Source organism: Ostrinia furnacalis, unplaced genomic scaffold, assembly GCF_004193835.3.
Source record: "Ostrinia furnacalis isolate ACB-3 unplaced genomic scaffold, ASM419383v2 OfSCF2491, whole genome shotgun sequence".
NCBI lineage: Eukaryota > Metazoa > Arthropoda > Insecta > Lepidoptera > Crambidae > Ostrinia > Ostrinia furnacalis.
In genome coordinates this window covers 32917-45831 of record NW_021132730.1, presented here as the reverse complement: position 1 = coordinate 45831, position 12915 = coordinate 32917, and the positions used below count along the sequence as shown (strand labels likewise).

The 12915-nt window shown below is 35.6% G+C and overlaps 3 protein-coding genes across 10 annotated transcripts in view; 1 reads left to right on the top strand and 2 right to left on the bottom strand.

Annotated features, from left to right (window-relative positions):
* The window catches only part of ctrip (E3 ubiquitin-protein ligase ctrip), a 54071-nt gene extending 51399 nt beyond the window's left edge, over positions 1-2672 (bottom strand). For 6 of the 7 annotated variants that reach the window (XM_028308703.1, XM_028308706.1, XM_028308711.1 and 3 more), the window contains exon 1: positions 2340-2672. The gene's annotated coding sequence lies outside the window, so the exon portion shown is untranslated. The remainder of the gene's footprint in view (positions 1-2339) is intronic. The other variant, XM_028308714.1, reaches the window with a different exon arrangement.
* Positions 2673-2908: 236 nt separating this feature from the next.
* LOC114355725 (zinc finger protein 2) lies at positions 2909-5453 on the bottom strand. Its single transcript, XM_028308717.1, has 4 exons — positions 4433-5453; positions 3924-4121; positions 3625-3728; positions 2909-3480 (listed from the first exon to the last, which is right to left on the bottom strand). Exons 1-4 carry the CDS (start codon positions 5271-5273, stop codon positions 2971-2973), a joined length of 1653 nt encoding a protein of 550 aa, XP_028164518.1. The 5' UTR covers positions 5274-5453; the 3' UTR covers positions 2909-2970.
* Positions 5454-5783: 330 nt separating this feature from the next.
* On the top strand, positions 5784-11108 carry LOC114355726 (Coiled-coil domain containing protein 39). 2 transcript variants are annotated; one of them, XM_028308719.1, is made up of 12 exons: positions 5784-6065; positions 6229-6337; positions 6461-6608; positions 7077-7234; positions 7845-7964; positions 8260-8361; positions 8473-8664; positions 9110-9235; positions 9605-9694; positions 10172-10298; positions 10734-10822; positions 10986-11108. In XM_028308719.1, exons 1-12 carry the CDS (start codon positions 5938-5940, stop codon positions 11085-11087), a joined length of 1491 nt encoding a protein of 496 aa, XP_028164520.1. In that variant the 5' UTR covers positions 5784-5937; the 3' UTR covers positions 11088-11108. The 2 variants fall into 2 exon arrangements, 1 of the variants encoding a protein (XP_028164520.1); XR_003656135.1 differs by lacking the exon at positions 10172-10298 and having other exon boundaries at positions 10986-11077.
* The last annotated feature ends 1807 nt before the right edge of the window (positions 11109-12915 follow it).

Here is a 12915-nt window from a genome sequence, read left to right as displayed (position 1 = left end):
CTTGGAAAAGGTGTTCAACAGCGTAAATGTGATAGTTATTTTTGCATGTTGTGACCATGGATTTGTATGGATTCTCCATGATTGTCCATATTAAGGTGAACTTGAACGAGGTATCTTTATCAGCAAAACAGAATAGAGCAGATATGTTTAAATGGTAAGTTAGCGTGGCTCATGTTCTGCCTTGTGCCACCAAGGTTTTCGCATATGTCCAGATTCCTAGGGGCGCGATTTCGGTAAGAGCCAGATATATAAAAAAACCTATCCTATCCAGGAACACCAGGAAGTTTTCTTCAGTGCGGAATCAACCTGTTTTTCGTGTGCAAAGCGGCCCCATACCAGCCACGTGAGTGTTCCTGCCTCTCTATTTCTCACCTCTCTCTCCACTGCAACTCCTGTGTAGTCAGATTTGTATAATATCTTGACCACCAATAAAAGCTAACCAGTGAACACTGAGTTGGTAGTCCCAAAGGAAAGATTCTCAATAGAGTCACAAAAAAGATCAAAAGGAAATAAATAGCAGTTTGATGTTGATAGTCCATACTGGGCACACTCGAGCCCACTAACAAATTCAAATTATTTATTTGCTAAAAAAATAGGGTAAATACATAAGTGGTGTTGGTATTTTATTAAAAGTGCATTCCTATTTAGCTAATGTCAGTTAGCATGCAAATTACAATTGATCATAAAATAATGTCGATTGATTACATAATATTTATTTATATTGATTCCAATAAAATTCATTAGCATATTTTTTCAGTCAAGAATGCAACAGTAAGTTTTCTGTGTATATTTAGGATATTGCAATTATTAAACTTTACTTTGTTTAATGTAACTTCTAGTTTTATTTCCTAAAGTATTATTGATTTATAGTGCAGGCCTTGTTTTACTGGAGGTAGGAAGAATTTTAGGTACTAATAAATGGTTTGATAACTTCTGGTACAAAATAAAATAATCCCAACTAATATTATAAATGCGAAAGTAACTCTGTCTGTCTGTCTGTCTGTTACGCTTTCCCGCTTAAACCTCGCAACCGATTTTGATGAAATTTGGCATAGAGATAGTTTGAGTCCCGGGAAAGAACATAGGATAGTTTTTATCCCGGTTTTTGAAACAGGGACGCGCGCGATAAAGTTTTTCTGTGACTGACAAAATTCCACGCGGGCGAAGCCGCGGGCGGAAAGCTAGTGTATAAATAACTAAAACCCTGCTTTACACACTTGAAACAGGTGGATTGCACTTTCACTTGTCCAACACACCTTTTCTGGGAAGCAATATTCAAAGTACTTAATTTTCACAATTATTTTTACATCACAAGAAAATATGGATTTAGCATTTGGGAGAGGCTTATGTCCAGCAGTAGATGTTTTGTGGTGTGTGTGAATAATGATTATGTCAAAGCACCTGCGGGTCTAGACAAAGTGCAAATTATAATCGCAAACCAGTCGAAAAGTGGTCGAAAAGCCCCTTTTTTGTATGGAATTTTGACAGATTCGATTTTCGATTCGATCAAAAAGTGCGTTTTGTCTAGGGGGGCTGGGCTTAACCCTGCTGTAACTGTAAATGTAACATTAAGAAAAAGAACCAACTGGGAACTTTGTGGAATGGAGCACAGTAAATGCAATAATTCCCAAAAAGGCTGCAGATTGATCATTTCATTAGGTAATGTTTTTGAGCAATAGTTTCTCAAAAATTGTCTATGTTTAAAAACCAGTTGAAATTCATTTGATGTCTTTAAAGAACCTGTTACAATGACTTATAAACATAATTAAAATCTTAGTCATGCCACTTGGTAACAGTTTATGTTTTGCTTTGTCTATGTTGAATTCACCGAACATGGAACAGCTTGTCGCAGGAACAGTGAATTTACTCGATGCCCCTAATATCATGTGCCCCTAATGTCATAATTTATCATGAGCTAATTAAAAAATTAAATTTTTTTTCATATTTTTTAAAAAGATTTTTAAAATTAGATAGAGTATGTACGTAAATGTTTAATTTTAAGTAATTTAAACTTCAAACAAGCCTAGCCTCATAATAATTATAAATAACATCTACCTACCTTGTACGAAAGTACCCACATAAAGAAAGAACTCCTTAGGACAAAGGAATATAAAGGAAAATTATACATATTTTTATATTTTGAAAGGCTGTCCTACTTTTATTTTATTGAGCCAAAACGCAGGAAATATTTCGAACATGAGGGAAGTGGATAAAAACCACTATTACATCATGACCTTCTACCAAATAGAGCGATCCAGAGTTACAACTATAAATTTAATAAAAAATGTTGTGTGGGCATATTAGTATCTTTTATCTACAATCAAAATGGATTTACTTACATTGCGAAGTGCCAGCAGAAGGTATGCAGTGTGGAACTTCGCCTGTTGGCCTAATTTACACACATTGCATCTACCTCAAATGAGACGTAATAAATGGCTAAAAACGCAGTCCATTTATCGTATGTGACGTTTCACAGAAATTCAAATCGATTATTTATGCACACTGCTTGAATTTCAAAGAAACCACATTCAGTTCACAAAATGTCACCGTTTCAAGATGAAATGACACTATTCAATTTTGATCCATACTGATTTTCACTGATTTTTCAAGCACTGTGAAGAGAACAAAAACAGCTGGTTTTGCTCAAAACTCCTTCCTTTTCTTTGTGTCATTTTACACACATACAAACGCGAAAAGCTGTCGAAAACCGGTAAATCTGCTCAAAAATTGTCTATGTCGCCAATTCAGCATGTGGTGGCGCTGATGTCAATGGATCAAATATCACCAATATCACCGAAATATCAATAAAAAAAATAATATGTAAATATGTGTGTATGTAAATAAATAAATATGTTTTTATTAAAAAATACAAATTCTTCAAAATAGTTCCAAAATGGTCCAATGTTTGTTGGTAGTGGGTAAATCGTTTAAGTAGGAAAATACATCATAAATTTATTTATAAAAATAAAATTACATAAGAACTTCAAAAAGATCATAAGTTTTTTCATTGGCTGAGTCCTGGAGTATATCTGGGTACTCTTCTTCTTTCGACAAGCACAAGTTTTTGAGTATTTCTGATGGCGATGGAACATTTTTATCAATTGTAGGTATGGAATCAATTAATTGATCTAGATTCGTTTCTAGCGTTCCAAAATTTTTTGGTTCCATAACTGGTTGAGATGAACATGGTGTATTAGTAGCCAAATCTTTATTAGAACTATATTCAAAATGCTCTTCTAGTAGAGTGAAATTTTCAGACTCCATGTCCTCTAGAGATAGTTTTGCTCCTGTGAGTACTAACTTAGCATTGGCTTCTGAAATTTCAGGATAATTATTTTCTTTGTTAAGTTGTTCATGCACTTCGTTATTAGATATCTCTGCATTACCATGTTTCTTTTTTAATTTTTCTACCAGATTTCCTGATTGCCGTACCACTGTCCCTGGGGGTTTGGATTGACATTTATGAGTTCTTTGTGAAACCTGTAAACAAAGAAATTTGAATGAATCGATTGTTTAATTATTATCAATTTATAGGTGAATCGTGGTTCCATGGTTTATTTTAATTTCGTTGGATTGTTATTAATTTGAGATTGTGGGTCAAATGATATACCTAGATTGACTTACTTTGTATCGAAAGCTTTTTTCACACGCAGTACATTTATATGGCATAACTCCTGTGTGTATACGTCTGTGAACTAGGTATGAAACTCTCTGACGAAAACATTTGCCTGAAAATAAATATTTTTTCAAAACGATCATCAAATGGTAGGTACAAGGTGTGGATTGTAAGCCTGAGTCAAGATGAAAGTGTAAAAAGTCTTGATTTTTTTTAAATATTCATGTTCAAATTCATCTAACTATAAGTACCTAGGTAGGTACTTCACAAATATTTTTTTCTATTTTGCATATTTTTTATATCTTACCACAAGTTTCACACGAGAAAGGCTTTTCGCCTGTGTGTATACGTTGATGATTATGAAGGGTGGATAATTCTTTAAAAGCGCGTCCACAGTAGTTGCAAGTATGAGGTTTTTCATCATTGTGATAAAGAAGATGCTTATGATAAGATTGTTGAAATGTAAACGTTTTGTTGCATTGCGTACACGCGTAAGGTGTTTCACCTGAAATAAAAAAAAATACAATCAGTGTCGTAGGATTTATACCTACTAACCTATTAAAATAACTCAAAAAACTAAGTATGTAGATAGTAGATGGAATAGTAGGTACAGTAGCACTACTAGACACTTTTTAGATAAACTTTATTTGGAATAAAAACATTTTGCAGAAATAATAAATTAGCAAAAAAGCTATAAAAAATACAAGTTAATAAGTTATCGCTAAAATTGGCGTCCCATAAACTTATTTAACTATCTAAAACTATTAATTTTCTGTTAGTACAATTTACCTCCAATAGTAACACCAATTATTTAACCTGTGTGTAGACGCTTATGTTTCTTCAAGAAATATTTGGTTGTAAAACATTTCCGGCATACATCACATTGCCATTGTTTGTTATCATTTCTCTCTAAATTGGTAAACTTATCTTCAGAAGTTTCAGCTGATTTATCTTTATTCTTATCCGTAGAGTTACAATTTCCAGATAAAAATCCAAAGTGAGCAACTCTTAGATGAACCATTAAAGATCCTCTCATTTTAAAATTCTTCGGACATAAGTGACATTGATAACGTGTAAAATTATCACTACATGTTTCATCTATGTTATGAATTAGGCACTTGTGCATTTTTAATATGTTAGCATCTACAAATTGTAAGCCACAAACATTACAAATAGTATTTGTTTGTGAGTTTGATGTTTCCGCCTTCACAATCGCTACAGAAACAGGCTGCGCATATTCCTCACTTGACCCCCGAGTTATATCTATCACAGGAACGGTATTCAAGGATATAGTAGGCAATTTTGGATATATCTTCACGTATTTAATTGGCGCAGCAGCTGTAGTTGATGACGATTTATTTTTAGCAACGTTAGATTTCGATGACTTTGTCGGAAGCGAAGCTGTTGTTGGAGTTGCTAAGTTAGGTTTTGACGTCAAATCTTTCTTTTTCTCAGAATCTTTTGTGCCCAAAATTTTTACATGACTGAATAAATGGATGGTAAGTTTGTCTAACCCCGATACTTCTTCTTGGCACACTGGGCACAATATGTTGTTTGTAGACACATAAATTAACCGGTCTCTTAGAGACTGCACAGAATCAAAAACCCCACAATTAACACAAATTGGGCATGGTAAAGAAGCTGCAGCAGCACTCATGATTTAGTCTTTGAATAAAATATAACAAAATTTTCACTTTAAACTACGCCAACCTCATTCTAACACGATAACGCGAAACTAAAGCAAATGAGTTATTTTTGGAAGACTGCGTACATTTATTTTTGGCGCGATTTCAAGATGTTTTACAGCATAAACATTTAAGCAAGCGCATCATATTTTCAAGGGAGGATGTGAAAAAAAAGCTTATTCTTTCAAGCCCATATTCAACAAAAAAAATACCAAAACAAAGAAAAAAACATTTTTTTAATGGATCAATAATATATAAGAATATAATATTTATTCTGTATTTTCTGTGCAATGCTTAGGCGCAATGTTAAAAGCAATAATGTGGTAGGTACATAAATATTTGTAACTTTTTGTAAAATTAAGTTTAGGGGTCAATTCTTACAATGGCTATTTAAGCTATACATATTATACACTAAGTACGGTTTTTTTCAAGATACGGTTAGTACCGCACTATATATGTCAAACAGCTGTGTGTCATTTGTTCACTCTTTATTCTGTGCATTTGTTATTGTGAAAAAATGGCGGTGAATTTGTTTGTTTGGTGATTGAGCTCAATTGTTATGTTTTTATTGATCAAACGCTATTGTGTTTAAAATTTAGACAAAAGATTGCATGTCAGGTTGATGGTGCAAGAATAATGAGTGAACAAGCTAATGTACCTCGTTATATGGCCCAACTCTTGGAAGAGTTGGGATGGAATCAAGGGACAAGAATACCATTGGCAAATCCTGATAATCAAAACTTAGAAACTTTATTGATATCAAGGTAAGTAGTCTATTTAGAATTCAGTCTTTAATTCATAAATTATAAATGTTAAGGGGTTTCAACTAGATTTTCATAGTGTGTAGTTTAGATACATTAATCAACACTATGCAATAAACATACATATATGACTATGACTATTAATAAAACTTTTAATTTTATTTAGACAAAATGAGATCCAACGTCTCAAAGAAGCGCTTATACTTCAAAATCAGAAATGTGATGATCTCAAAAAATACAAGGACCATGTTCATACGGAATACCAAGAAAATACGGTAAGTATATTAATATGTTAAAAATTACCATCCAATTATAATTAATTAAGCACCTAGTTAAAATGATAATGTTGGCAAAAAAATTTCCAGTAATATCTTTATGCTGTTTATGTTATGTTCCAGCGTCTTCTATTTGCACATAAGCAGCAGTTAGAACAAGAGGTGAAGCTTCGGCAGCTATCCTGTAACGAGGCAGACCGCCTGGACCGGGATGTTATTGACTGTGCCAAGCAGAGCAAGGATATTAATCTGCGCATAGATCGCTTACAAAGTATACATTTTTCTTTGCTATGTAATTTGTTTTGAAGATGAGCACAAATGATTACATTATTTTTAATAATGTCTAATTGGAATTAAGAAAAATAATGTTCCTTCTAGTCTAGTGTTAATGTTTTTGTTAAGTGGATACTTCAAATTGCCAAATACGGTAACACTAGAAATTTTAATGAAACAAAATTATCTTTATTATCAATTTTGACCAAGATTTGGTAATTATTCTCTATGTCATGGTATCATGATATTATACTAAGATACAGGCAATAAATGCTTAGTTTAGGTATCATTAATTACTTTCGCACACTAACCTTAATTTTATTGAAATCAAACTTGTACGTGTTTAGGCTAAGTTTTTATACAGTAATAAATTTATTCTTATTCTTATTATCAGATGAGTTTTTCCTTGAATATTGCGAGGGTAGCATTCAGAAGACTAAATTTTTCTTTTCTGCATCTATTCTAGCGAACATTGCCCGTCTGCTAAAGAAGGCGGATTCTCTCAAGGGCGAAGTGTGCGGTGACCGAGGCGCGCTGCAAGAGTGGCGGGCCGCGCTCGAGCGGAGCGCCGGCGACATCTCCGCCATCGAGCAGTTCACCAAGCAGGACCTGTCTAAAGCTAAGGCAAGATCAGTTCCTTACTTCAAGCTATACAGTAGCAAGTACAGCAACATATTTACGCGCGAGCGATAAGGATGGGTAGCTTGGGCTCATTGGACGAAATTCTACGTGCTCGGCGACCGGGCTTTTTTTAGACTGCTATGAACTAAGACACAACACATAAATGAAAAAAATTCAGTCTCTTTAAAGATTATGTTTTGTTTCAAGTGGCTGGGGTCTCCTTTTAAGTATAATACCTGGGATAGGAGGCCCCACTCTTTCTTAAAGTTACAAAGATACTTGTTTGTATTAAACAAAGCACTAAAATTCACAAGTACGTATTACTAGTATGAGAACAACTCAAACTCTTATTTTTTTCTAATTGGGTTTCTATATCTAATTATGGACTTTTCCACTTACACTGGGGGTAGAACAGTTATACTGTGACTTTTTTACTTCTTATTAAATTGATTGTACAATTGTGCCCCTTTTAGTGCCATGAATTCTTCTAATTTCTTCTACTAACTTCACTATACCTTCAGTGGTTGAGTTTAATTGGTTAAACAGTTTCATAGATCTTGACTACAACTTGATGAATCATTAACTTTTATGAACATTAATTGTTTTCTTCCAGGCTCTGGAGACCAAGCGGCAGAAGTTAAAGCTGGAACATGATCGCATCCACGACCGTCTTGCGCAACTGGTGTCCAACCTCAGTGCTGAAGAAAGGGCATGCGAGAGGATCTCTATTCAGGTATATTCCTTTAGTCAAGACAAGCAGTTGAAGCAATTTTCACAAATAAATTGATTTGATTTGAAGCTCTGCTCAAAAGACTGAATGTTCATTGGTGATCTTTACTATGGTAATGGTACTACTAGGTTCATAACTCCAAGGTAACCACTAATCTAATCCTAATCTGGCCTGATCGTCACCATCAGATGAGATACAGGCCAAGAGCTTCCTCGTTGTGGATAAAAAAAAATGTGATAGGATAAGAGCTACGTCAGAAATTAGTTACTTGAATCTAACTTTGTGTCATTTTGTTTAGGTGATGGAAGGTATGGACCAGAGGAAGCAAATGATGACAATGTGGACCAGCGCCGTTGAGAATTTAAGACAACGCGATACCGACATACGACACATTAGAGAGGTGACTATTTGTTAAATTTCTATTACTCATTTGTTGTTTCAAGGCAAAAGCTTTAACCTAGCTTCTACATAAAGTGCGTGTAAAAATTAATTATAAATCTCTTGATTCAAGGACTACGCAGTACTAGAAGCCGAGGCGAACAACATCGCGGAACAATGCCGCGAGCAACAAGCCTTCTGCGACCAACAGCGCGGCAACAACTTGGACGCCGGGCGCGAGAACATGGGCATGATGCAGCGCCTCAGCCAGATGCGCCTCGCCTACCAGGAGATAACCGACCTCAACACCTCCCTGGACAGCGAGGTGAGTGCAATGTGCACCTTACTGCGTCCACTCAAGGACCACAATACAACGGCGCGAGAACATGGGCATGATGCAGCGCCTCAGCCAGATGCGCCTCGCCTACCAGGAGATAACCGACCTCAACACCTCCCTGGACAGCGAGGTGAGTGCAATGTGCACCTTACTGCGTCCACTCAAGGACCACAATACAACAGCGCGGCTATAACCTAGATCCTAGACACACAGTAAGAGAACATGTTAACTTAACGATACAGAATTTAGGAATATCATTCCACCTGTCACCCTTCTACTAATACGCCAATGACAGTAAGCCGCATGATAAAGTATGACCTAATCTATCCTACAGTTAATGTAAGGCCTGTGTACTTCGCTAGGACGTTTATAGGCATACTTTTGTTTCTTTCAAAGTCAGCTCTAAATAAATACATTCCATTGCATGTTCCAGATGCACTGCCTGCAACGTGAGTTAAGCAACATGCGAGCGACTCTAGAGAAGCTTCACATGGAGAACCGGCACATCATGGATGACCAGCACCGCAAGGACATGGCGCTACAGCTCGTCAACAATAAGGTCAGTTCATGAGTCAATTGTCATATTGGGTGCTTTTTCCTAAGTGGGGTCACACGTTCACAAGCCTGGTGTCACCTAGTGAACCGCTATAAGCATCTGACATAGCTCTATCCGCTTTAGAATGCAATCATATAAACAAAAAATACAAAGTGATCTGTAGTCCCCCAACACCACCGTGACACCACAACAGGGAATCTAAATTTTGAGTTCAGAGAGTCCACCAACTCCTTAGCTGCTTGTATATTAGTAGTTGGGTTATTAATTTGGTATTTGATAGCCATGTTTAAAATCACTGGTTAGGGCCATGATCAAATGTACCTATATTTGTATGATAGTGTGTTGTTTGTTAAACCCTATTTTGTTTTACAGATAAGAGAGCTCAAGGAAAAATTGACAGACTCCTTGGATAAATCCAAGTCGTCTGAAAAAAGGGCCAAAGAGCTCGAAGAGATGTTGAACGTAAGTAACAATTTCCATGCATTCATGAGCACTTCTCAGACAGTAAAATATAAACTTATAATTTTTCAATATACGGTGTTGATACCTTTAAGTGTGCTACTACCTAAAAAACGATAGCCCTTTATCTTATCGTCGTTGACGAGTTAAAACCTCGTAAGTCGAATTTTTACTTCGTAAGTCATATTTGACACAGAATTAGTGGTTATTACCACACTGGATAAACACGAGCGCCCCAATAGCGAGCTATTGGATTCCGATGTAGAGTGGACGCAAAGGCCTCTAGAAATAGTGTATGCGCACTAAGATGTTGGTTACATACATTAATAACTAATGCTGTTGTTTGTAATAGACAAAACCGGGAAAACGTTTCATAAAAAAGTATTCAGGAAACGGTTATTTGTCTACTGAAAAATTTAGTTTTTGGTACTCCCGAGGTTTTCTTCATCGACGTTATGCCAAAGCGCCAGCATGTTATAGGAAGAGGAGCGCTACGCCAGCCAACTGACGGTGAATCAGCAGCGAGCGATGCATTGCTCCTTCGTAGAGCAGCAGAAACTGCTGGCGCTCAAGAACGAAGAAAAACTGTTCCATATGCAACTGAAGGGTACACACGTTTGTGGCACTTGACTTGTCAGCGCACTGTTCTGTTGTTGTTGTTGTTCAGCATTGTATTTATGTATTTAACTTTATAATGTCCCAATAGCAATTATAGGAACACCTGCTGTGAGGCTCCTAAATTCGATATCAATAAAAGTGTCAACACAATAAAGCAAAAGATGATAAAATTGCTGTTGGGGTTGTATGTGCGAAGTGTTTACATTTGTTATTTGTAGTTTTTGGTATAGGGTTTGGTCACAGTTTGTTTCATTTTAGAAGCACATTTTAGATAAAGAAGTTACGTAACAAGAAAAAAAAGAATTATGTATATTAATATGTATGTATTTTAATTGAATCATCGTTTTCGATTTCACCGTTGAGTCGCTCATTCTAAATTAAAACTTTTTACTGAATTTGCAACATAGTAATATTATTGTTTCAGCCTCTAAAGCAATAATGAGTAAACTGGACACGAAGCAGCGCGGCGTTGAGAGAAACCTACAGAGCCAGAAGGAAACACTATATTCAGTCGTATGTATCGATACTTATCACGTATTCTTCTTAACTTTCTGGGAATTACTGGTAGTGAGTGATTGAGATATTCTAGGTCAAAATTCCATTCTTTTTATATGAACAGTTATAACTGTTCATATAAAAAGAATGGAATCTTATAAGATTTGACGTGTTTTTCTAGTGTTATCAAGTTGAAACAATTGGAGCCCGCGCATCTCACATGGAAGGCGCTCAGGCCGAGCGTGAATGCTCTGCAGAACTTGTGGAAAGAGAAAACAGGTGAACATATAACTCATTTCACCCGATCGACTTACTCTTGACCAATTTTTGCCATTGGATTTCATATAGGATTACTCCATGAGAGGGAAGCTCGTTCCCTCTGATGCTTATTTTGGAATTTGGATTATGTTGTGTACCATGGCCAAGACTATTTATTAATTTAATGTACAGTCACGGAATGAATAGGTTCGTCAGTTTTCAAATTGATTCCTTCAACGAATCGCGAGCACATATTACCTTTTGAAACTATATTACAGAATAATCTCGAGTTAGAGAAAATAATCTTTAACTGTTCGTCACTAAAGTCCAAAATTATTCAGATCAAAGTTGTTTGACGATTTATCTTGTCAAGAAGATTATTATGATTGATAAACTAAAAGACTAACGGCCGAATACTGAAACACTACTCAAATCCTTCACTCAGCTGACGGGCTCCTAAATTTAAGTATCCTTCAATTTTAAATGGTATTCTCAAACACCACTCAACGGATTTGAAGCCGTGATCAGCTAAGCAGCTCTCAAATGTTTACATAATGGCAACATTTACCAAAAAAAGTATGTTTTCATTTACACAAATGATGACTTTACGTTTTTTATCCATTACACGCAGCATCGTTTGGTTATGTATTGTCTTTTATGGAAATATACTCAATCAACTTAACATAGAACAGTTTATTTTTAGTTTCTATTATACATAATTCTCGTTTTATTATATAAAAAAATTAATGCTTGCATTTTTATTTAATTAAAAAAATAATTTTAAAGGTGAAACTTTTTATTGTTGAAATCTATTAAGTGGCGATCGTGGACCGAAACGTAACCACAATTGACATTTATCATTGTTGACAGAGCATCAAATTGACAAATCAACAACTCTTGGAAAAGCTGCTATAGCTTAAACCCATATGCGATGTCCCCATATTCCTCAGAAATAGGCATGTTTATGTAAAGCGATTTCATAGCAGCTATTTTGGTTGATACTTTGTGCACTATACGATGCACAGTTGGCTGTTCGATGTGGAAGATATCACCTAGTACACACGTTCATAACTTCCCGTTGCGTAGAACCGTAGGGTTATAACATTGAGTTATAATGTACAGTAATATTACTTCAATGGGTTATAATAAGTATTTGGTCCACTGGTTGTATGGCGTTTGGAGGGGTTTCAAAGAGCTTCCAAATTATGAATCCAGAAACAACACCGTTTCTTTTGAGACGCGGAACCTCGCTCAGAATTGCATGTCATTATAATAATATTTTTCAATAGTGTTCAGCCTTATTGCGTTCCTGCGATTAGATCTAGGTATTTCCTCGAGCCTCGAAAGAAATGATAACGATGACACAGACATTATTTACCACTCTTTAGGTCTATTTAGGTATAAGAATAGGATTTAAGATACCGCGCAAGCACTCTCAAATTTAACGGCTGCTCAAGACGATTTGACAGTTGTTTGAGTAATGCTTAGCGTTGAATGGCGTTTCAGTATGCGAAAATTCATTCGAGTGGCGTTTGAGTGCAACTTATTTTGAGAGGTGCTTAAAAATTGAGAACTGCTCAGATATTGTTTTGAGTATGCGAAAAGTAAGTTTAGGAGCTGCTTAACTATTTGAGAAGCCGTCAAATATTTGAATGGCGTTTCAGTATTCGGCCGTAAAACCTTCTTGTTGGTTCAACCTGTCATTATTATTTCTATTAAATTAAAAAAAAAACTATTGTCAATTGGTCAATGTCATCATTGCATTGCACTGATGGGATAGAAAAATAAACAAGCAAAACCTTATTCGTTAGCAAACGTCATATTTATTTAAATGTTAGCAGCACTGTTTCTTG